The sequence below is a fragment of the Anser anser genome, assembly GCF_964211835.1.
Source record: "Anser anser genome assembly, chromosome: 3".
Lineage (NCBI taxonomy): Eukaryota > Metazoa > Chordata > Aves > Anseriformes > Anatidae > Anser > Anser anser.
Window position 1 is genome coordinate 75,864,863 of NC_139722.1, and position 24,629 is coordinate 75,889,491.

The 24,629-nt window shown below is 43.5% G+C and overlaps 1 protein-coding gene across 12 annotated transcripts in view; it reads right to left on the minus strand.

Annotated features, from left to right (window-relative positions):
• Nucleotides 1-1,051: 1,051 nt before the first annotated feature.
• Nucleotides 1,052-24,629, minus strand: part of RPS6KA2 (ribosomal protein S6 kinase A2) — a 308,943-nt gene continuing 285,365 nt past the window's right edge. For 10 of the 12 annotated variants that reach the window (XM_083828095.1, XM_083828099.1, XM_083828097.1 and 7 more), the window contains 7 exons: nucleotides 23,833-23,922; nucleotides 22,516-22,674; nucleotides 21,162-21,323; nucleotides 16,385-16,461; nucleotides 13,800-13,917; nucleotides 12,502-12,639; nucleotides 1,053-12,110 (listed from right to left, as the gene is read on the minus strand). In XM_083828095.1, the coding sequence (XP_083684221.1) occupies nucleotides 11,985-12,110; nucleotides 12,502-12,639; nucleotides 13,800-13,917; nucleotides 16,385-16,461; nucleotides 21,162-21,323; nucleotides 22,516-22,674; nucleotides 23,833-23,922 (870 nt within the window). In that variant the 3' untranslated portion in view covers nucleotides 1,053-11,984. Of the gene's footprint in view, nucleotides 12,111-12,501; nucleotides 12,640-13,799; nucleotides 13,918-16,384; nucleotides 16,462-21,161; nucleotides 21,324-22,515; nucleotides 22,675-23,832; nucleotides 23,923-24,629 lie in introns of all 12 variants that reach the window. The other 2 variants (XM_083828092.1, XM_083828093.1) reach the window with 1 other exon arrangement.

The following is a 24,629-nucleotide window of genomic DNA, read 5'->3' on the forward strand; positions in this document are numbered from 1 at the left end:
GTTAAATGACATGTAATCACTTTATCGCTATAATCACCCTCTCCAAAGGAGCAGAGCAGGAGGACTGGCAGTGCTCACCTGGCAGGCTGCACCTCCCTGCAGGGGCTGAGCTGGGCTGCAGAGCAGAAGCTGCTGGTTGTTCCAGCTGGATAAAGGGGGAAGACGCAGTTTTCTGAGGAAAGAGCACTGTTGGCATAGCATGAACAGCTCAGGTAAGGTTGTGAGGGAGGTTTCAGCTGATACATTTTTAATCTTGTGTTTTTATTTGTATGTTTGTTTGTTTGGGTTAATAATATTGGGTTAATAAAACATTGAAAAGTGGGCGGTGTGTGCTGCAGGTGCTTTGCAGTAGGGCTTTTGTTCCTGCCTTGCGAAGAGTATGCTGAAACACATATTTCATGTAGAGAACTAGTCACAGGTTTCTCCCAAGTTTTCCATGGCCATCCTAAAGTGTTTTATCCAATAAAAATGCCCCAGGGTTGCAAGGAGGAGACTGAAATTGGGGTCCTGACTGATGGCAGAAACGGAGGGGATCAAAGTTCAGCTGCACTGTTAATTAGTGACAGTCGTTTTAGTTGTATAATCCTCTCCTCAGAAACCATGGGTCATTGTGGAGCTGAACAAATATAAATTTAGTTGATGACATTTAAAAATGCAGGCTCCCAGTATGCTTCACTACTAGTAAATTCATGTCTAGTATTTAACCATGCTGCTTCACTGGACCTTGGCTTCCCCCAGTTGAGACTGGGGGTGACCAGAAGGGGCATGGGTCCTGGTGGAAAAGTACAGTTCTGGGCTTCGCTCTGCTGTCAGAACAACTAAAGAACAGCTCCCCAGAACTGTGCTGCTGGAAAACCTTGAACACAAATAGCGGTAGGCTTGATTTAGTAAAACAAGCAGATTAGCACTTTTGAGCCGGAAAGGTGAGGTTATACCTGGGCTCTCTTTGGTCTTGCTACTGTATCCTCAGCGGTGCTAAATCTGCTTCAGTTGGAGTCATTTTTTGGCTTGGTGGGCTGAGATTTCTCTGATTTACTGGTGAAAGGTGAGAGCCAGGCAGTATCTGGGATGCTGCTGATTTAGGAGAGGAAGCCAAAGGTTGTCTTTGATTGAACTGGTGATGCTCACCCAGATAGGGACCCTGACATCACCTTTGGCCTATTTCTTTAACAGGCCAAAAAGGGGGGGGATTTCAGTAGACTACAGTGGATAAACAAACCATGGGTATACAAGATGAGTAACTTGAAGGCAAACATACCAAAGTCCCTTCCAAAGCTGCTGGGATCAAAGTGAAATAAACAATAGGTCCTGGTGGACTTCTACAAGGTCATTTGGGACTCAACAGGGAGTCACTTGGGTTTATACGGGGAGTCACTTGGGTTTATACAACATCCAGCAGAAAAAAAAAAAAAAAAGGTACTGATTTAGGTGGGCATACTTTTAAGAAAATAGACACATACAATCCTAAATGTGCATGTGCAGAAGTGAGATGGGTCGCTGTAGACAACCTAACTCTGTGGTGTGAGTCCTTCACTTATCAGAAAACTTTGAAATATTGTGTCCCACAGAAATCAGAGGATCACTTCTATACAGATATTGATCTTGCCAATAAACATTAATACTAAGTGGCAGTGCTACAGTTTCAGTCCTCTCAATGACTTAAATATATATGTATTTATGTATTTATTTATTACACTGAGAGCCTTACAAAGTAAATACAAGAGCTGACATCCAAAAGCTGTGCAATACCTAGCTACTGATCCTTGGTGCCTGGAGAGGAGCACAGTCTGCCCTGCATGCCCAGCTTTGCCACGTGGGTGAGCAGGGAATAATCAGCCATGCCCGAAGCAAAACCTTTCACTCGGAGCAGGAAGTCCCACAAAACCTAACCAACAGGAAATTTGGAGCAGAGGAATGCCCTTATCGTGACAGCACCCTGTGACTTTGCTGCTGCTTTCTGCTCAGGGTGTCCCTGAAGGTTGTCCAGAGGTCGGAGCAGTTCATACTTCTCGTTGAAAGCTCAGAAGGAGGCGGCATGAACACTGTCTCTGCATCATGTGGAAACCCTGTGATTCCAGCGCTTGCCAAGGGTGCCGCAGATCAGCGAAGGGAACCCCGTCAGCTCCTTCCTCCGGCTGGTGTTGGTCCAACCTGCACATCCCGCCTCCTGGGAACCTGAAGCAAGCTTCCAGCTGTGCAGGCTCTTTGGGCTAAAAAGGGGGGCTGTTACCCCATGGCAGGGCACCCTGGCAGGGTCAAAACACACCTCTGCTATGTCATGCTTCAGGGACGCTGCTCCAGCAGTGTTCGACACAAAGGTGGAACAGCTCTCGCTAGGTGTGAGCTTTACCTCACATCTCATGGATGTGCAGAATCAGCATGCAGCCTGTCAGTTCACGAGCCATCACTTGGCTCCAGGAATTGGGAATTTAAGAACTCAAGGCTTTGTGGTCTGTTTTTCACTCTTTAAAACAGTGTAATTCTAATTGGAGAGCTTATTCAAGATCTGTCATCATCTCTTCGTACTAGAAGATTTCATTCATGTTTGGCATATATTTATTTAAGGCCCTCTTGTGGTTCACAGGAATTAGTGCACTACAAGTGCTATTACTACTTATTTTGCTTTTAGGCTGGTAAGTTTTTTGCTTTTGGGGGGGAAACACCGTTTACCAGCTCTTGTTACAGGTTTTATCCGTATGGTATAGGTGGTGTGAAGCATTGTTAACTCCCTGACAGAGTTCTTGCCCCCTGTATTAGTCTCCAGACCCCACAGCAGTGACCGCAGCCCTGTAGCAGATGGCAGCAGGCTGGTGTCTGAAATGAAACCTGAGCTCCACATGACAAAAGGTCAGCACTGCCAAAAGCGTGTAACAGCTAACAGGTCACTCTTGTCCCTTCTCTGAAGAAGTGAGACACCGGTTGCTTCTGTTTGCTGTGTTTACGGCCCTAATGTAACAGCTACTGTCCCTAAAAGTTGAAATGTTTCATACCAACAGGTGACATACATTCAGGCCTTTAGGAAAAGTCTCACATGCATTAACGCAATAATGTCCTTCTTTCAGCAGCAAGGAGACTAGCATTAGAGCTCAAGCCTGCTATCTGCTGTGGGGCAGGTGAGAGGTTTTATGACCAGGGCTATTTTTACTGGTGGCAGCAGAACCTGAAGGACAGGAAGAATCAATTAGGCAGCAGCATGCCAAGCCAGCCCAACCAGCAGCCTCGCCACAGACTGACTCACCAGCCTTTTATAGACTAATTTCCTCAACAAAGAACATGCTCAGGCCAACTTTGCTTGTTTAGAAAACAGCAAGAGTACCACGAGTAGCTCTCCAGTCCGGAGACTCCCTTCTTCCACCTTGCATCCAGAAAATGGGCACATGCCATCTTCAGCAGGCAGTGCACAACAAAGTGAACTGTGGTTAATCCCAGGAGATGGGCATAGGCTAAAATCCTTGTCTTCAGTTCTGCTCCATAGCTTTTAGCACAAAATCTGTGCTTCTCATGATCTTCAGACATTAGCTGTTGTTGTTACTACCTGCTATTTGCTGCACTGCAGTGCCTGAGGCCATCAGCCAGCAGTTATGCTGCCCTTTAAATGAGACCTCCTTAAAAGAGAAGATATAAGGAAACGGATGAATGGTGACTAAAAGGCAGGATTACAAGAGGAGTTACTTGCTACTTTTTTTTATTTTTTTTTCTGTTACAAAATGCATTCATCTCCATCCAGAAAAAAAGTCATGGTCACTTACGAGTAGCTGCAGTGATCTGAGATGTTTGCTAAAGCAGATTTCCTGAAAGGTCTGTGTCCTGTATGAGGCAGGGGAGCATATTCTGGGCAGCCCTCCTCTTTTGGGAGCAGCATCAGTAACAGCAAGTGCTACACCACAGAATAAGGAAAGCCTCCAGACATGTAAGACATCTGGGGTCAGGGGGAAAGACTCACATCTGCCTGCCCAGGGTCTTGTGCATGGCTTCTTCGCCATATCCTCTGCAGAGCTGTGTGTCAAACAGTGCCTGAGCTGGGGTTACCCCTGACCATGGTCACGTTAAAGGAGGACTTAGGGGGGAGGGAAGATGCAGCATTTTTTTTTTTTTTTCCCTTGGTCTTCTCATTTGGATGTTCTTGTACGTGACTAGGGTTCTCCTTCTGTTAACCAGTGGGCCTATAAAGACAAATGTACATCAGCCATTGCCCTGCCTCTCTGGAAAGGCCATAAGAGTGACAAGATGGACCTCTGGGAGAAAAGCTTGGTAAGGGAAAGGATGAATGGTTTGTGGCAGGCACCGGGGCATGGAGGAAGAGGACAGCAAGGGACATACAGGTGTCCTAGTGATGAAGGACCACAATGCATGAAGGGTCGCTTCTGCTAGGGACAGGGAAAAGAAAGAAAGGGCAGAAGTGGGAGGAGGACAGGAACAGCTTGCAGGAGAACAGAGGCATGAGGCTACCACTGAGCAGAGCAGAAATCTTATGCCATGTATTTGAAGTCCAAGTTTGCTTGGTTATGCTTCCTTGGACCTGAATGTGGTAGTGGTAACACCAGGGAAGCAGAATCAAGCCCTCCAGGTAGGAGAGGCTGATTTTGCTTTTGTGGTCACCGGTAAGGTCAGCAAGCAGAAGAGGTTACGCAGGCTGCTTGCCAGCAGTTCTCAGAAGAACCGTGCCACAGGAGGTCTCTGAGGGGTAAGGGAAATCCACATCAGGCAGCTTGTGTGAATGCTCTCATTGGTCTGGCAGTGAAATCCCAAATTTGGCTGGTGCGTGAACAGGCTGATGAGGGGTTAAAGGCTTACTCATTGCTTCCCAAATCAGAGGTCTGAGTGTACCTGCATGGAGGTACCAGCTCCAGGTGTAACTTGGAAAGGTAACGGTGTGCTTTTACCGTGACCAACACATAGCATTCAAACGCGGCCAGCGCTTGTGAATTGGAAAGGATTCATGCAAAAACAAGCAGGACTTGTTTTTTTCTTTCTTCTTTTTTTATTTCTTTATAAAGAAAGGAAAGGACGGGCATGCCAAGCCAGAACGGCACAGTTCAGACAAAGGTGAGCACTGAGGCTTCCCCTCGGGGCCACCCGCAGCCAGCCCTTGCCCTGGTACAGCACAGCTCCCCATCCTCCTGCCGGGCTCCCAGCAGGCAGCCAGCCCTTCGGCACAGTCACAGCTCCTGGCAGTCAGCTCGCACAGTTTCACAACACCGTCAGCCCACAGCACCGCGGGGCAGCAGCAGCTGAGGCCAGCAGCAGTAGCAGCAGCAACACGGGACACAGTGCACAGAGAAAGGGGAGCAAAGAGCTTATTTGCAAACAGTCGTATGTAACAATATAGAAAGTCCAAAGATCGTCGTTCTGCTATAAAAATATTACACTTCATAAAACCATGTACTATAAAAAAAATCTATTCGGAAACGCTGGTAAACATAATAAATATCTGTACACCGGCTGCCCTTTTCATACAGGAAACGTAAAAAGCGTGAGCCTCAGAAATCATTGTAAACATGAATATGGAGCCTGTAAACAAAGTGCTAGATCATGGTTCGTATTTTGACAGATTCATTTAATACTGCCCAAGTAAACCCCTTGCACACGTCATCACCTAATGGCCACACTCCACCGCTGTGACACCAGGAGGACCCTGCTCTGAGCTGGCCCTGGGTTGCGCCAGAGCCACGTACAGAATAAGGTACAAATACAACAAGAATAAGGGAGGAAGGATTTAGCTACAAGGAGCAAAAGATTTGGCTACAAGGAACAAATCAGAAACAATCTTTTAGCAATTGGTTTTCATTTTCTATACTTCCAAATGCTTATTTCTAGACTCCCCTTTCAAAATTCTCCTTTATCCAAAAAGCATACATTTTCCCCATTTGTCTTTCAGTCTATGATGTCTGAAAACTATGACCATCATATCCATTTAGGAAACAATGGAGCACAAACTGAATCTGCAACTGTTTATACCTGCGCAAGAATGTGTGGTTGTACAGTTCAACGCTGAACGTTGTGGTTAGCACAACGCAGGTGGATACAACACTCCCAATTCTGAAACTCTGAACTTTAGGCTGCAAAACACCTACACACGCAAGCCAGCACTTATATGCATGATCAGATGCCTGGTTAGCGGGCTGACTCGCATGTGTTGTCACCCACTTGCACACGGAGATGCTAGGCCGAGGCTCACAAAACTCATGAACTGGTTTTGGCTAAAATTTGTCTCTAAGAACAAACATGACTTTATTTTCTCCACACCATTCTTGTTCTGCATAGGCTTCCACCCACACTTCACCTAAATGCTGAGGATTTTAGTTATGTACACAGCAAGAGCCTTACTTTTACCTTCATTTTCTGAGTAAAAATACACAAAGTTTTGCTGTCAGGATCCGAGGGGATGTGTGATTGTTACTTGTGCCTGTTGTGGGCAGCTGTGGAGGGGGCAGCCAAACCCCAACACCCTGGGGCAGTGTGGAGCTGTAGGAGCAGGGTCGGCTGGCATGTCAGGGTACACACTTCTATAGGATATTGATGTGTACTTCAAAAGGGGAAAAAAAAAATGGGCTTGCACATTTTCCCTTGTTATTAACTGTATAAAAACACCTGATTAGCATTATTTTAAATCTTTTTATTTTAATCTAAAGGATCTCTGCGCTGGTTGGCCAGTTGTGCTGTGTGTCTGTCTTTTAGGATTCAGATGCGTGACCCTGGATCTCACTTGGCTCCTGTTTAAAGGAGCAGTCTGCAGATGTTCAGAGAGGGAATTTTGCTTCTAATTGTCTGCTTTGGCAATTTTTCTACAAACATCTTAACATACAGCTTCAAAAAAAAAAAGAAAAAAAAAGAATGAAAATTGTTTTGTTGTGGAAGCTAAGATACCTCCTTTTCTGCTGCAGTAATCCGTTTTACCTTCCATGTTTGTCTGCCTTCCTCCTGCGAGGGATCTAGAGTGCCATCACACTCCAGAAAATTGGGAATTTCCTCTGTAATAATGGATTATTTCAAGACAAATGCCAGGATTTTTCCTATCTTCTTTACAAGCTCACCGGTGGCCAAAATACACACAGTCAGCACCATCTCCCCATGGCATGCCACCTGTAAGCCCACACCTCCCGCTTACTGGCAGTTTCCGTGAACTCATGGTGAACTTCGAAGCCTTGGTTGGCCTTCCTGCTCTGCGTGCACAGCCTGGCTTAGGTAACCTGCTTCCCTACAAAAACCCAGCCGTGCATTGCCCCGACACCGGGGGCACCCGAACCTGGCTCAGCATAATGCAGAGGGAGGCGGGTGGCACCCGAGCTGCGACTCAGCAGCGTGCTGACGGCGCTGCCATCAGAAAAGACGCATCTGCCTTGCTGCTGTCCCCAGCCGCTTGTTCGGACACATTTGCTTTGCCCTACCGTGACCTGGATAAGGGAGGTGGGAAAGCACAGAAAGCAGCTAAGGTCAAGAGAGAGTGACTGGCTTTTTTTAGCCTCAGCACTGGCATGCACTGGCTGCAGCTCTAGGGACCGGTGGCATAAGAAACCCTTGCGGCACGCGAAACTGCACACAGGAGTGGTTTCGGGGATGATCTGAGCCTGGCCATAACTCATGTCACAGACACACAGCAACTGCCTTTACTGAGCTGCACCAGTGCCTGGTATGAGTTTTCAGTCCTTGTGCTGGGGCACAGCACTACACAGGCAAACAGATTTTTTGTCCTTTCTCTGTGCCTTAAAGATTCACACGTTGATTCCTAATAGAGTCTGATCTACCCTTTAGGCCAACAGATTTATTATCCATTTCAAACTCAGTCTAAAACTTGTTCAGCCGTAAGTCCGGCTGAAAACAGCCTTGGTGCTGCACGCAGTGCTAGGTGAAGCACAGGGACAGGCGATCTGTGCTTTGGGGAAGCGCGACGCACACTGATCCTCCCAGCACCCCATGCCTGGGTCAGCCCCATGCCCCGGGAGAGGGACTGGGGAGCTGTTCAAGCTGGTTTTCTTCAGATGCAAACCAGAATCTATTGTCAGATGGCTTTTTTTTTTTTTTCCTTTTTCTTTCAGATGCAGAGATTGATTATGAAGTGTCTGTGGGGCTATTTGTGTTCTGATGAAAAAGTCGGGCTTTATAAATGCTATCTGCTGTTAAAACTTGCTGGGAAAAAAAATAATCAGATTTTAAAAGAAGTAAAAATTCATGAGGGACTCAGGGTGAGGGCAGCCCTCCCTTTGAGCAGCATCTCCCATACCCCTCCATATACACAAGCTGCGGTGCTGTGTAGGAAACGGGGCAACTCTTCCCTGTGTCTTAGGGCCATTTAGCTTCGTCACAGTCCTGGAGCTGCAGGGGCGGGACCCAGCTCTACAAAATGTGAGGAGATGCCCTCTCCCTGCTGGACAGACTCCACTCTAGTAAGCTGAAGGACAGCTTGTGAAGTACCTCTCCAGAAGAGCTGACTGTCTGTGACAGACACAGTGAGGATGGCTTGGACTGTCACTGCTTTATGCACTTTGATGGTTTGAAAATTGAACCGTACTATTTATAATAGCCTAAGGCACTAGGTCGCTTTGTGGACTAATATCCTGCAAGATGGTGTTATCTAATTCAGAGAGATTTTTAGACTTTCAGGAGTTAAGCACAGCATTTAGTAAAAGTCCCTTAAGATTAAATATATATATATATAGAGAGAGAGAGAGATAGAGAGGCTAAGCCTTTTTCAGTTGTTTTCTCCTAGAAAGAATAAATGCTTATTGCTGAGCGTACTGTAGCAAGGTGCCTGGAAAAGAGATGCTGGTATAAAGCAGGCGGAGCAGCAGTTAGGCCCTGGCCATGCATCTTCCCCTGGATGCAGCTGGGCTGGGGGAAGTGGCAGCTGCTATCAGTCTGCAATAATGAGTGCAAGCCAGCAGGAGTGACTGTGCCTTCAATTTGCTGACGGAGGCTCTTGTATTTCAGTCCAAGTGAGTTGCATCAGCCGGAACAACTGTAGAAATGGACTAATTGGGTTCATTTTGACTGAAACAATCAGAAAAACCCTCACAAGAGCACCTCCAGTAGCAAGCCTGTGTGTGGGGTGATCTGCTGGGATGCATAGCTGGGGTGGAGGGGAGGCCCCACACAACAACTTCATCAATGCGCAGAGCTGCTTGCTGAGCCACGTGCCTGTCCACGCCCAGAGCAACCACTGCTGTTTTCAGTGTCAGATTTTCAAGAACACCACAGACCCAACTCCTCTGAGTATCTCTTCAAGCACCGACTATACTGGTATTCTTCTCATTCGGACAAGCTGAGATTGCATGTTTTTGTGTATTTACATGTACACACACATGTGCATACCTCTAGATGCACTGGCAACAAAATCCTGGTAATCAAAAACCAGTATATGTAATTTATGGGCCTTTAAAGGAAAATAATTAATGAACATCAAAATATATCATTCTGTACACAGCCCAAACCTTGTATGATTAATAGGGATATAGAAGGTGGGTTCGAAGAGCTAGACCAGGAACAGATTCAAACCATCAAGTTTCTGGAAGACCTGCATCCTCTAAGCTTGGCCTACAACAATATTCAGATTAAAAAAAAAAAAAAAAAGCTCAAAAACCTAAGACTGAATAAATATCAAGAGGGGATCAAACTGTTTCCAACGACTGTGAAGAGAAACCAAAGTGAACCAACGAGAGATGAACAGGAAATCTCCAGGGGAGACAAAAACTGTACCTAATATTTACAACACTCTTTCTGCCCACATACAATTACACATTAAAAGACATTTTGTTGAAACAGCACAAATCAGCTGGGACACCAGAACATCCAACCCTCCCTCCAGATTGCCCTTAGCATCCTTGTGCCCATCTTGCCTTCCTCCGGGACAGAAATCACTTCCAGGGACCTGGCCAGAGCATTTTTGCATGAGCCAGGACATCCCCTGCCTGCAGACTCACCTCTCAGTGTGCTGACAGCAGAAGTACGTGAGACTTAATTAGCTTCCAGTGAGAGGAAAAGTGTAAAGGCAGCAAAAAGCTGATACGGAGCACAGCTTAGCCAGGGTAGCTTAGCCAGTTAAGGTATATTATTCTCTGCTGCTGTGTAGATAAACATAGACACACCTGCGCATGTTCACGCACTCCAATTCAAGCCAATTCATCCTCTCTGTGAAGTTTCACAGCATTGTTTATTCTAGAAAAGAGAAGGGCTTCAAGGAGAGCTGCTTTGCAGCATTCCTGTGTGCACAGCACATAAACCTGAACATTAAATATTGGTTTAAATTATTAAGAATAAATTTAAATTTAAAAATAGACTAATGCAAACAAACAAAGTTCAGTCAACACTGGAACACAGATCGTTTTAGGGAGCATATTGCTATAGCAAATGCAACTCCTCGTTCCCTTGGACACCGACGCCATGGTCTGGAAATTCCAGTTTGGCACCACAGTGCGCAAACTACCCAGCAAGGAAAATTGCCATCTCTAGCATACGAAGCTCCATGTTCACATTTTTCCTTTTTCCCCCCTGCTTCACAACAGAAAAAAAGCCAACATAGCACATTAGCTTCTCCCACAAAGCATCTGAGGTGACAAATTCACTCGGAAAACAAAAATTAACAAATGCAGTACAAAGAAGAATCTTGGTCAGCTTGTGACCACCATATGCCACAATGGATAAGAAAAATAATAAAAAAAAATAGCTCAGGGAATGAGAAAAAAAGGTCCATTTTGCTGAGATCCTTTCAAACAGGTTTTCTTTCCGTGAACCTGAAAAATCCGGGTATTAGGTACAGATTCTTTTTTTATATATATATAAATACACGTGTATATATTTATATAAATATAAAAGCACAGCATCCTCCTGTTTCTCCTCATACTGTACTGTTATTAAAGCTCGTGACAGAGTTGGCTGGGCCCCTCAGAAGCGGGCACTGCCCGTGTGCAGGAGGGACAGGGAGCGGGGCACCGGAGGAGGCCCAGAGCGGGATCAGCACTATGGGAGGGCAGCTGCACCACACTGCCTGGCCCCTCTGCAGCCCAGGCACCCACAGACCCTCTACTGGACCACCCCCAAGTGGGGGACCATCCCCTTCCCTCAGAGGGAACCCTGGTCAGCCTCCAAAGCACCTGCACGTCAGCTCCCCCAAGCAGCGCTCCCCATCACACTGCCGTGGGTGGCTTTGCCTGCCGTTCTCCTCCTTGCTAGCCAAGACCAGATACCTTTGTGCCCCCTGACCCACAGGCTCCCACTCCCACTGTTTTACATGAATGCCTTCCCACAGTCTCATGACACCCACAACCTCCTTGGAGGACCAAGTTTCTCAGAGACTTTCTGCTCTTGGTGGGCCAGGCCTCCAAGTAAGTCAAGCTCACGGCACGCGCTCCTCCTCAAGCACTGCTGACTTTCTTCCAGAGAGAGCAGGGGCAAAGTGCAAAAGATTTCTTGAAATCAGAGGGTATCTTCACCACCGGCAGCTCTCTCTCCTTCATGTCATATAGCATTTATTTCAAGTAAGATGTCATCCATGTGTCTCTGCAGCCTTCACTCTTCCTGGAGCGAGTGGAGATCAGTAGGTACTTAGGGATGACCAGCCGAGCCACTTCGTCATGATGCCTGAAGGAACCGCTGAGAACATTCAAACCTGACTGCGTCTTCATTACAAAAAGTGCTTTTCTTGAGAAACAAAATGAAAACTATGTTCCCACGGAACATCTTCAAGACTCAAAAATAGTACTTCCTAGGGAGAGAAGGATGGAGCACATCTACTTTATTTGGCTTTTTCTCATTAAGGAAACAGAGCTACCAGCAAAGTTGGCACATCTTCATGAAGTTGTTAAACTCAGGATCCTGGCTGGAATGTAAAAGAAATAATGGAGCAAAGGCAAACTTTGCCTTACGCTGGGCTTCTGCTAGTTCTGGTGATTTCGTATGCAAGGTGTCCAAAAAAAGTTCTACTAACCAAGTAAAGATGAATCTGTCGAATAATAAACTGTGAGTTTCCAAAGAGGCCTCTTGGGGTACTGCTACAACCTGGTTGAGGTAAGTCTTTTCATGCCCCTCCGCTGAGCCAGATTGGAGGACAATACAGGCTCCAGCCTTGGTGCCTGAGGTGTTCGGTTTAAAGCAAAGTAAGTGGCTGCCATTGCACCCTGTGAAATAGAAAAAGAGAAAAAAAAAAAAGGGCTCAAATTCAGTTCTTTCATGCTTCTCCCCTCCCTTTCCCCATCCAACCCCCTTGTGCAGGGACAATTTCCACAAAATGATCACAGTGTCCGCTGGCTGGGAGACAGCTGGGGTATCTCTGATTCAAGGCAGTGGGTAGCAGGACGGGCAGACTCCCACCAGTTCATTATAATGTAACTGGAAGTTAAAAATATCAAGCAGATGACGGGTCAAAAAGCTTTACTGTTAATCTACTGCCATATTAAATTTGGCCTCTGTGGCAAACTATTTTCCCAATTCCTTTATCACTTTCCAGAATATTTATACAAATCCCAGCTCTTTCTGGAAGAAAGGAAGAAGCAAGGGTGTGGGACATACCTTCACCAGGTGAACGTCCTGTCTGCTGAGTTGGTTTTGAGACAGGTACTCCCTGTTCACTATCCACGGATGTCTTAACACTTGAACTGCCGTGAGGCGCTGATGAGGGTCTACGTGAAGCATCTTAGACACAATGTCCTGGGTTTAAAGGGAAGAAGACAGTAAAAAGGAAAAAGTAATTACTAGCAGTGCAGGATTTACCCAAATCTTCCCAATGGCAGTCATCAGCATGCTGAACGGAGAGGGTGATGCATTTTAGATACGCTTTATTGTTTTTAAATGTAAAGTGTGATCTTCAAAATATTCAGGTGTAATATTCAGTTCTCAACTGATAATCCAAACAAAAGATAATGTGGCAGGTATTCAGCTTACGGAGAGAGTGTTAACAGCTATTAGTGACCTTGTAGGAGTGATAAATGCTACCTAGAGAGGATGCCATCTGGAGGCATCTCCTCACTGACTCTGGAGCCTGCTTACAAGAGAAGCGTAGAACAGAAATCAAACATTCGAGGCAACTAAAATTCAGTGATACCAGCTCTACCACATCGGAATATCTTAATTTCCAAACCTGATATCTGATGAAAAATTCATTGTCTGACAATGAGTCTCATAGGTGCTGTTAGCAAGATGAATAAGTTGCTAGGATTGCTTGTGATTTGTGGTGGAATATATCAATGTTTTTCCATTGGATACTGCCAGTTGCTAAAACTGAAATCTCCTGAGGGAATATAAAAATTGTGTCAAAGTTTCTAATTGATGCCAGACAACTGTAAGCTTGCCAGCTTTCCTGCCCATCCGCCTGTCTCACAGACTAGTGCATGGTTTTGTGTCCAAAAGTCTCAGCACCAGTTGAATTCCAGCTCCTGGGTTTTTCAGGTTTTGTAATAGATGGGCAGCCTCAACTGCAGACAGTACATAAGTTAAAAATGCTACCTTATTTACTGCCTGCTCATGCTTAAGTTTGAGGAAGAAAAAGGTGATTCACATAGAGACCAGGTGGTTGTGGCACTGACTACCCTACCCTGCTTTTAAAAGTTCAGCTGCGTGACAAAACAGTTCTGTGCAATTTTAATTTTGACAGTGTGTGTAACTGATAGTACTATATTATGGCTTAGTTTAATGAAATAAACTACCGATATTCCTAGCACTATTTAATTCAGAGTAGTATGGACAACTGAGCTCTTATTTCATAAGACACTGAGAAATAACCCTTCTGACTATCTCTAAGTTTGTTACAACTGCAGACTGCGATTCCATTTAAGAGAACAAGAAAAAAATCTGAGAAAGCATCCACTGACCTTTGCAGTATCAGATACTGAATCCCAGTTTCCTCCTGTAAGTGCATATTTGCCACTGCCAATCCTGGCCAGAATCTCCTCTGGGGTATCATCTGGTCCATTTGCAAAAGGAGTGAACCTATTAAAAAAAAAAAAAAAGTGTAATTTGCAGGTATATAATTTCTAGAATCTAATATTAAATACCATTGATTATAACAGGAATTTGCTTCCAGAATGGACCACCATAGCTACTTCATTTTCACTCAAGCTACACAGTACAATAGTTCCTCATATTAAATGAAAAAAGAAAGATCTTTTTTTTAACATATATTTCCATTTCATTCTTATTTTTAAGCAATGTAATATTTTTTTTAAAAAAAAAATCACAGGTTTTTACTTTTTCTTTATTCATTTTTACTCAGTTTTATTGCTGATAGAAGAACCTTGATAATGGGAACAAAGGGTAAAAATAATAAAGGAGAAAACTTCATATCTGAAACAGAAAAAAAAGTAGGAAAAAAGAACTCTGTAGTCTGTTTTGCAGTTCTTTGTTAATCACAAAATCACAATGTGCAAGTCTACTGGACAAAACAAATTATATGCAATGGGTTATTTAAAATCTTCCTGATCTAGCCAGACAGAAATTAGTAGTAACATGTATTCAGCTTTACAAAATCAGTGCCACATGTACAGGCCCCATTTTTTTTTCTTCATAAAGTGACAAGTGGTAAGATTTTGCAACTGACTGAAATTTACCAAGCCAAATTTTACTCTGCAGTCTTGAACAGCTGTGTAGATTTATAAGAAGAGGGTATCTGGGATTTTTATATCTTCCCTTCCATCTGTCTTTTCTTTTCTGGAAACCTGCCAGTTTGGTTTTTAGGTTGTTAAACAGACGTCTTGGTTTGGCCACAGCTTCCTATCCCCCTGGCACATTCAATTCCTCACACTGTATTTTCTAACTTTCAAGAACATTTCAGATTTCACAGAAGTTCAGCCCAAAGAGATCCCGCTGTTATTCCATGCTGTAACTACTGAAAAGGATGCGGTGAATGTTCAGGACTGGCCAATACTCCAAAGTCTGTCATTACCATGGCTGCAATATCACGTATTAATAGGATCCAGACTTGTACTCTAATCTTCAGTGTCTGAGCACTCTCTGCTTTTAGTGATGACAGGAGGAGAATAACATCCTGAGTGCAAACAACAGTCAGCTCCTGCTTCTCTCCTTTGGTAAGGAAGAACAAGAGCATCCCTAATGCAGTGGTGGCACCTAAAAAGTCAGCACGTCTGATCGCATTACTCTTATTTTCTCTTTTAAGTGTAGAAAAGGCGAGATACAATTTAATAGCACCTGGTGGCAAATTTAGGATCTGCTAAGTTATGTAATACGTATTTCAGATTCAAATATATTTGGATTCTTTTTTTTTTTTTGCAGTCACATTTTAAAATGAAATATTTTGAATATAATCAGCTAAGCGATGTGACTGTTAGTAATGTGTTGATTTTATTTACTGATTCTGGTTGTGTATCAATGCAAATCCATGACATTAGCCAAGTAGAAACAGCATTTTTGAGAGGATCACAGCAGACTGGGAGACTGCTCCAGAAAGTCCCAGTGTATTTCAGCTAATGCTGAACACACCTGTACTCAGGAACAAAATAAATGTGACAGAAACTCCTGGCACCTTTTCTGAAAGCCACAAAACAAGCGCCATGAATAACGTAATGCCAGGATTGGTTTGTTTCCTGTATGAATTTAGGAATGAATCCAAGCTTCTTGCTGTCTTGCCAGCTGAATGATCATGAAGTAGACTAAAGAGCTGTCAGAGGTCACTGAAAAGTTTCAAGCTGCACTTAGCTGGGATAAATAAACACATACCATACCCTGCAGCCCGCAAAAGAAATGAAGTGCAGGGGTCTGATAACTCCAGATTGGCTTCATACACTGTGTTTCCCATTCACCCAGCACATCTTATTCTTATCCCTCTCCGCTTATTTCAATCTTCCAGCCTTCTTGTGCCAATATTTAACTTTAGCCATTGGTAGTTTTCTAATCAAAATCATGCTGCCTGTTGCTGTTCTTACTGATCTATTCATTTACTTTCTGTTCTTTCTGAAAACTGTGGTTTTTTTTTAATTATTTTGTTTTTGTTTGTTTTAGCCTTTGAAGGAGCTGAAATACCTCAGTAACAACAACTACAGAAGAATGAAGCTGAAGAGAATACATGTATTAAGAGGAGTGAATAAATCTCCTCTTACAGGTGAGGTGACCATGACCTGGCTCTCTGCACGCCACTCCTAAATTACTCTTCTGATGTAAAACTTTCATGTTACTTAAGTGGTGAGTGACCTTTTAGACGTCTCAGTGAACATTTACTAGCCCAGGCTGTTATAAACCTAAGCTACTTTTAAAGTGTCAAAGATACTTATATGTTTTGGAAAAACTTATTCTAATTCTAGGTCTTGGCATCTATTTTTTTTGCCTCATACAATTGAGCACATCTCCCTGAGGAGGACAGCCAGTCTGCCTTCTCTGTTTATGACTCCTCTCTGGCTTGATCACTGCTAAAGTATGCCCTCTGGAGGAAAACCTCTCCACTTACCCTGCCAACATGGTGTACAACAGGATCCCCAAGCTCCAGATGTCACAGGCTGCATCGTAGCCTTGGCGTTTAAGGACCTACGTGAAGAAAAGACAAGGGTGAAAATTGGATAACCCACACTTCTGAATTTTTTTCTGGGTTGCAAAAAGAACTGATCAGGGATTGTATCTGGTAATATTTTCAGGGCTTGCCCTGATGTCTGGCTTGAATAGGTGACTGCCCCAGGAGCAAAATGTTCGGTAGTGGCGTGGGGCAAGGTGTGACCCAGACTGGAGTTCGCTGGTTGGTGTGCAAGCCCAGCACAGCCGCCACCTCCACCACGATGGAGCTGATGGTTTGTTGGCCTTCAACAAACTGACCATCTCTCTGACCACCTACCACACAGCAAAGCAGAGCAACCCTCTCTGCTTACTTCAACGTTTTAAAACATTTCTTTAAGAAATCTAGTTAATATTTTGAATTGTGTCCTCCTAACGTGGAGGTCACCAAGTCCACTGTGGATGCAACAAGCATGGGGCTGAGTGACAGTGGTAGGCACGCCTGAGCTTTGGATCTGGCAGAGCAAACGGATGCTCATTAACTCAGATTTAGTGTCAGACTAGTACAGATGCATGACAACTGCAAAGAAAACTTAAAAGGCTTATTCTTATCTTACTTTTAGTTTAAGAAAAGTGGCCACATGTAGTCTGGGCTTAACAGGTAACAGGCTGAAACTTGATCCCTTTTCCACGTGGGTAAAACAAACCCCAAGGTACTCAGCAGAGATCTGAGTAGGCTCAGTATTGGTACAGGATGGACAGTCAGGCCAGTAAGGGTGTGATCTGGATTTCATTTATGCTAATGCATGCCAGAAGAAATGCCTGTTTGAGTCAGTGCAGGTCCAAGTGAAAGCAAAGTCACTGACTGACATCACTGCCGAGGCTAGGGAAAGAACTTTCTTTCTTTTAGTCTCTGAAAGGCTCAGGAGCCACCTCTGGATCTTCCACTTGCTCATAAAAACAAACGACCATTCTGTTTAATTAACTTCAATTCTGACACACAAGGAGAGTTTTGTCCCCTTCTGGTGGATTGGTAGATAAATTATTGCTTTGCAACACACATGAAAAAGGAATGTACAAATTCAACAAGTCTTTTTCTGACCCTGGGGCTTAGTACCCAGGATTTATTTCAGCTATTGTGAGTTTATCACAAAAAAGACCAAGCGTTTCCAGAAAAAAAAAAAAAAAAAAAAGAGTTTCAGAATATGTTGCCTTGACAGATTTTACAATTGATGAGTGGTAAAGCAACCATCTGCCAGGTATGCTGCTGAGCGAACATTTGCTACCTTGAAAAAATATGGAGAAAAAAATGTACTTTCTCCTGTTGACAAAGCTGCTAAAAATCCTGCTTCTGCCTCTCTCCTGCAGATTATGTGTACTCTGTGGCTGTTAAAATTGTTTCTATTCCTTTATTACTTGTATTCATTGGCCCTCTATTACGTTACGCTTTATGGAAAAAAAAAAATCTTTGCTATTTGTTAAGCTCAGTTTCTTTTTGCTTTATGTGTGATATTGAATGCCGAACATTTATCATTTGGTGTGGGCATACTTGTTGCTTCTTAAGCAGTTACATTTTCACTGCCATCACTGGCCTTCCTCAAATTACCAAGGAAAATTGAGTCAAAAGCAAATGACAAAAAGATGGGGCAGTGATGAAGTTTAGAGGAGTAGGCTATTAAGCAAGTGGTTACACAACTCCAAATGATGGGCAGGTGTCGCTGCATGCTATCATTCAGTTTGAAACAACTCTGCTAGCTAACAGGGATGTTCACTCTGTGCCACTGCCCAGGAAGGCTTTGGTGGCAATTACTTCTCATCAGCAGCAATGTCACCCCACAGGTAACAACAGTGGACAGCGAGAGTCACTAGTTAATGGCACTGCTATTGTAAAATGTCTCCAGCAGGTTTATGCATCTGTGGTTAAAGCGAGAATGTTAAGCTGGCAGGATCAAGTGTTGGAAACGTTGGCCAAAAAGATTAGGTTTTGCCTTAGGGGGCAGATATCTTCAGACAATAATAGGCATGTGTCTTGAAACAAATCTGAGAGCAAGAAATCTAAGCTCAGTGAAAGAGCTTTGCAAAAGATGCAGTGAGTTTCTAGTCTAGTGGATGCTGAAAAATTTACCATGTAGAAGGGTTTTACTTCATCTAGAGTGTTTGGTGAGATCTGAAACGCGCATGACCTGGTTCTTAGCTCCATACATGGCAAGGCGTCGTGGTGCCAAGGACCAAACTTCTGCTGGGTTCATTCAGTTCTGACAATGGCTCAGATGCTCATTCAGATGTTTATTATTTCTGTATGTTTTGATTTATTGGATTAACAGTGTTATGAATACAGGCTTTTCTCAACTGTGACACAAGGAAGGATGTGTATGGACACAGAAGATAACAATCTTATCATTTCAAATGCCAAAAAAAAAACAAAACACACACACAAAAATCTTCACGGATTTTGTAAGAAATCTGCAGAATAAAGTCCTTTTACTTTATCTGGATGGCCCTGCTGCACTACAGCGACACAGTAGGCAGTGGTTTTCCCCCTGACCAAGCCTCGCTGTTCTCTCTCTGCAAACGACACCGCCCGCGCTAGGTGGCAGAGTGCTTCTTTCTCTCGGAGAGCTTTCAGCTTTTCCGGTAGTCTCATCTAAACCCCAAATTAAATGTTTCCACAACAAAGGGAGACTCGAGTATGCAAACATGTCATCATTCCTCCGCCACTGTCCCCTTGTGCCATCAGCCTGGCTGACTTTCTGCCTTCTCGTTTGAGTGCCGTAAGCACGCTGCAGATGCTGCAGCGGGGCTCGGAGAACGCACAAGTCAGGTCCAGGCTGGAGGGCAGCATTAAATCACAGGTAAAAAGTAAAAGAACTTAGGGCTTTATTAAGCCCTCTGCCAGTTCTGGTAATGTTTCAGCTAGTCTCCAGCGTTTCCTGCATTAGCTGGACCTGTCTTACTCATCACAAACGTCTGGGACCATGATTTCTGCTTTCAGTTCAAATCGGAAGAGGCGAACCTGAAAAAACAATGTCTGGCAATGTTTGTGATTACAGACACTGTACAAAACAGCCCATCACGAAAAATAGCTACACCTATTTTAATCACATTGGATCTTGGAGAAAAACTCAGTTCTTTAAATCTTGGAAACAATTAATTTTCAGTTTGGAAATTAAAATGCTATGGTGCCCCAGAACTTATTTTGATAAATTTTACACAGCTCACTCCAGTATCTAAAATGAAAAAAAAATACAACAACCAAACAGCAATAAAATATCAAACCAATCTGTCTTGGCAATTGAATATTTTTGTTGAAAAAAATCTGCTTTGAATTTATACTGCCCCTGGCAATGGTCTCAATTTAACAAATTCTCTTTCTGATGCTGGAAGGCTCTCATTCCTGTATCTTTTGGCATCACAAAAGGAAAATGTACAGAAAGATCACCCCATTTTTCACTTTCCAATTGCATCCACACAGATGAGGTGGAGGACAGTTATGGGGCAGAAAAGATTGATGAACAATACCAACTGGGAGAAAGTGGTATTTGAGAGCAGAGGACAGATGAAGTATTGAAAGGCAATAGTTTTGCATTTTTCTTACAGGGACTGCAACAAGCAAAAGTAGATGCTCATTTGAAGTTATGTATTGCAAATACAAAAAATGTTGATGAGCATTGCCACAAGATATAGAAAATAACCCAGAAAAATAACCTCTTGGTCCTTCATTGGAAGGAAGCAGCTATGAAATATCACATACCCAACACAGTGAAAGGACAAAACAATCCAACCAGCTGTGGGAACCAAACCCCACTGCAGTGGGCATGAGTGAAAGGAGCAGTGCTCACCAGTGATGCAGAACCACCTTTCCCTAGGCTTGAGGCAAGCTATTTGGCCCACCTCTATTTCCCCATCTGTAAAAATGGGAAAGCAGCCCTCTCCTCCCTCTCACAGGTGTTGTTGGGGCAGCTAGGGATGAGAACCCCAAGGTGTTGCAATTCAGCAGAAAAGGGAAGGCCAGTTCTGGTCTGTTCCACCCGAATCAGACAGCCTGTTATCCCATGAGCTGGTCTGCAGGGTAAGGTATAAGAAATGGGTATAGGAGGATAAGAAGCCCAGAGATTTGAAACCACAAAGAATTTCAATCCTTGTTGAATGAGTGAATGAGTGAATGAGTGTAAGGATAGACAGGTGGGCCTGAGAGAGAGGAGTTTCAAGACCTGTACAATTTTCTTATCTTTACTATAGTTCCTACATCCCCCCCAACAGGGGGATTGGTGCTAGAAAAGCTCAAGAGGAGAGATGTTTCTTGAGCTCAACCAAATCAATGGCAAAGCTTCCACTGACTTCAGCATTGTAAGGATTTCAACCATGGATACTTCTTTCGAGTCTTATTCCTGATATCAACATTTCCCATCTAAGCCTTACTATGTTCTGATGCAATGCACTGGAGGGGAAACACTCTGAGCAGAAGCAGCGAGAGGAAAAATGTTATTTATCCCGGTAATGGGCCCAAAGCACATTGTACGTCAGTACGAGACCAACACCGGCTTCTGTCAGCAGAGAAACGACGGGCCCGAGAAGGCTGACACGAACAGGAGACGTATGGTAATAAAAGCTGCAAAAGTGCTTGTAGCCTGCTTTCTGCCCCGCTCCTCTTTGAAAGGCAGAGAGAAAAAGGGCGACAGGGATGGAGGGCAGCTTTCTGTGCCATGCCCCTTAGTCACGGCTTTGAAAGACGATCCTACCTCAGGGGCGACAAAGTTGGCGGTGTAGCAGGGAGTCATGAGCAGCCCGTTCTCCGCTCTCAGTTGCTTGGCAAAGCCGAAGTCACAGATCCTGATGGAGTCTGGGTTTCCTGACTCATCCATGTAGAGGATATTACTTGGCTTCAAATCTCGGTGCACCACCTTAACGAGAAAGCAGTGAATAACAAGTGAGGGGAAAAGGTGGGGGAACACCCAGGGTTGGCTGCCCTTTCTGCTCTGTTATTTGTGGTGGGTCAAGAGCTCATGCCTAAAATATTTCAGTTTTGGAGAAAATCTGCTTAAAAAAACTCAGGTAAAGGAAAGGGAAAAAGGGTTTAAAATCTGTTAAAATCAGAAAGGCCATGTCCTGCAACTTCTGCAGATACATTATGATGGAGACAGCTGCTCAGAGGGGGGACTTTCTTCCCGAGGGCAGGCAGCGGGGGCTGCTGTACAAACACATTGGTGTCAGAGTCTCCTGGACAGCCTTAAATATTCAGCTGAAAGGTGAAAAAGAAATCCTGTCAGAGGAGAAAAGTGCATAAGGGTCTTCTTGTGACTGTTCGTATGAGTAGCTCACACGTGAAGGGAGGGGTTAATTTTCACAAATATCCTTTCTGTAGGCACCCAACTTCAAGCATCCGTGTGTTTTACAACAGGCACTGCATTTCCGTGTTGGGAAAACAGCCTCTATTGATGATATCTACACTGAAAAGCTATCATGAAAACATACAAGTCCAAGCACAAAATACACTTGTTTTAACCATGGAATGAAAAATAAGCAAATATTTGACTAGTTACCCAAACTGTTTGTCCCTGAAAAGTGGAAAAGGAGAGATTTTCAAACTGCTGTATATAGAAAGCTTAGATTTTATAAGTTAGCTCTTTAATAGCGTGTCAGAAACCTTTCCCACCTGCTGCTCGAACTGCTACTTTGCTTTGAAAACTGAGCATTTGATTTTCTACTTATCTGGTGACTCAGATACCCTATCTGAAATTCAGTTAAAAGATCAGATATGGCAATAATGACTGTGATAAGAAGTAAACTACCTCAGCAAGTTACACGGACTTGAAAATCAGTGTAATTTGGGGCCGAAAATACCACTTTGACATATTGCAGTTCAGCTGGGAAGTGGCTAAAAAGCCCGTGACCCTATTTTACAACCTAAATGCAAATCTAAACATGGGAAAAGAATGAAACATAATTTTGTCTGAACGCTTTTTTTTTTTTTTTTGGAGTGGGGGGAGTGAAAACATATTTATATTTCAGAGAAGCATAATCACGACTATTTGCTTTTTCTAAAAGTTGGAACATAAGAGAACAGCTGCAGAGAACCAAAAAACCAATGCTTACACCCTGGGAGTGCAGGTAGTCCACAGTCCTGGTGATGGTGCACAGCACGGCGCTGGCCTCTCGTTCTGAGAAACACTTCTGCCGAAGAATACGGTCCAGGAGCTCGCCTCCCCTCATCAGCTCCATCACCAGGTACACGTATTTCCCATCATCATATACCTGGAAGAGTAATACAATAAATACATACTTTAGACCCAACTTGCACTTGGTGAAGGTTGGCCCCTTAATCACAGTACTGGCTTGTTTGTGCAAGATGTTGTAAGAAGAAAATGTCAGCTAGTGTGTGGGAAATGTGCTTATTATGCTTAACAACAGAAAGGCAACTTTATAACAAGACTTAATCATCACTTTTTTCTTGTGTCTGTAGCAACTTGCTGATTTGTCCACATAGACAGGCAGCTTTCCTGATCTGCTATCTTGTCGGGAGAGCAGACCAAACTGCTAAAAGCAGCACCATTTCACACAGCCTGAAATGTCTCCTGGCTCTCACCCAAGCCTCCTTCTCAGTAATGTTCTCTCTTTCCCGTTCTACAGTGTAACATTTGCCATTTTAAATATCAATATTTCCCTTTGACTCATGATCAGCTAAATGAACTGCATTATACTGTTGGCCAAGATGTGCTTCCAATGATATCATATAGTTTATATTTGCAATTCTGGTGAATATATTGTTGACACGAGCTGCAAGATGTATTTACCATCAACGTCAATTGCAAGGGGGAAAAGACATTTTTTGTCTAAATTGGAAGATGGCCATTTTCATGTCATAATCCTTTATCTGGACTGCAATAATAGACAGTGTTATAGTCATCAGTGCTAGATGTTTTGGGAAAGGAATATAAAACCTTTCTTGCACAGATTTTAAGATATTCTCTAATACTTAGGAATTAGGTGATACTTTCCCAAGGGTATGTGACTAGAAATTTTATATATATTTCTCTAAGGTCTGAACCATAATGAACTGGCCAGTGACACAACCAGGATTTTGTTCTTTAAGCTCTGAATCTAACACAGTACGGAGAATCCTAGCTGAGATCTCACTTCTGAGAAGTGGTGCAAAACCAGGTACATTTTGTTGTTCTCCAGCACTGTGGCCCTTTGGTTTTATCCACAGGTGGTTAGACAGGATTTGGAGAATATAACCTGACCCGTCTTTCCAACTGTTAGACAGCATTTCGTTAAAGTCATGTTTTTTCCCTTAATTTCAATGGGTCTTGTTTTAGCTCTGACCTTAAACTGGAGAATTTTCCACAAAGTAAGTGACCCTTATCATTAGGTGAAAATCATTTAATACTGTAGTGCTCAAAGATTACTCACATCTTTAAGAGTAATGATGTTTGGATGCTGTCCATATCGCAAGAGAATCTCAATTTCTTCAGACGGGTCTCTCTTACTCTTATCAATTATCTAGAATAAATGAAGCACAGTGTGGTAAGGTACCAGCTGGCAGCACTAAGCACAAAACAAGCAATTTCTACAGCTTAAACAAAATTAATATTTAAAATTCTTCTATTAATCATTATTCTTGTAGAGGCCAGCTCAAACCCTGTGAAAGTGAGAGCCATGCTGACGATCTGCCAAAGGCAGATGGAGCAATAATTAGTTTAGATTCTGAAAGTGTAGGCATGCTTTTTGATGCCTATAGCTTTGTTTGCCCATAAATAATGGCAGTGACAAGAAGTCTCATTTAGCAATCAAACAACCTGAAGAGTTCTAAAATAATAATAGTTTTAGAATGACATCTTTGACAAAAAATGCATATGTTTGTAATATTGGCATATGCTTGTATGTCTGCCAATAAATTAATAGAAATTACTTTTCAGGTGGGCTCGGCAGAAATGAAATTGTGTAGATGGTTAATGCCAGGGAAGATCTGAGTTGAAGCCATTGGTAACTGGCTGTGCTGTTGTAATGAACAAGAGAGTCGCCAGAGTTTGCACTTGGCCATCTAACCAAACTCTGTCTATTCCTCAGTTAGAAAGAAATCTGCTCTACACATCACATTTCTGCATTCAGCACCTTTCGCAAGATCAGAGAATACAGTGAGACATGAAAACTTTTTGTTCAACTAGCAGCAGGTCTCAGAAAAATGCTGTACCTGCTGCTTAGATAGC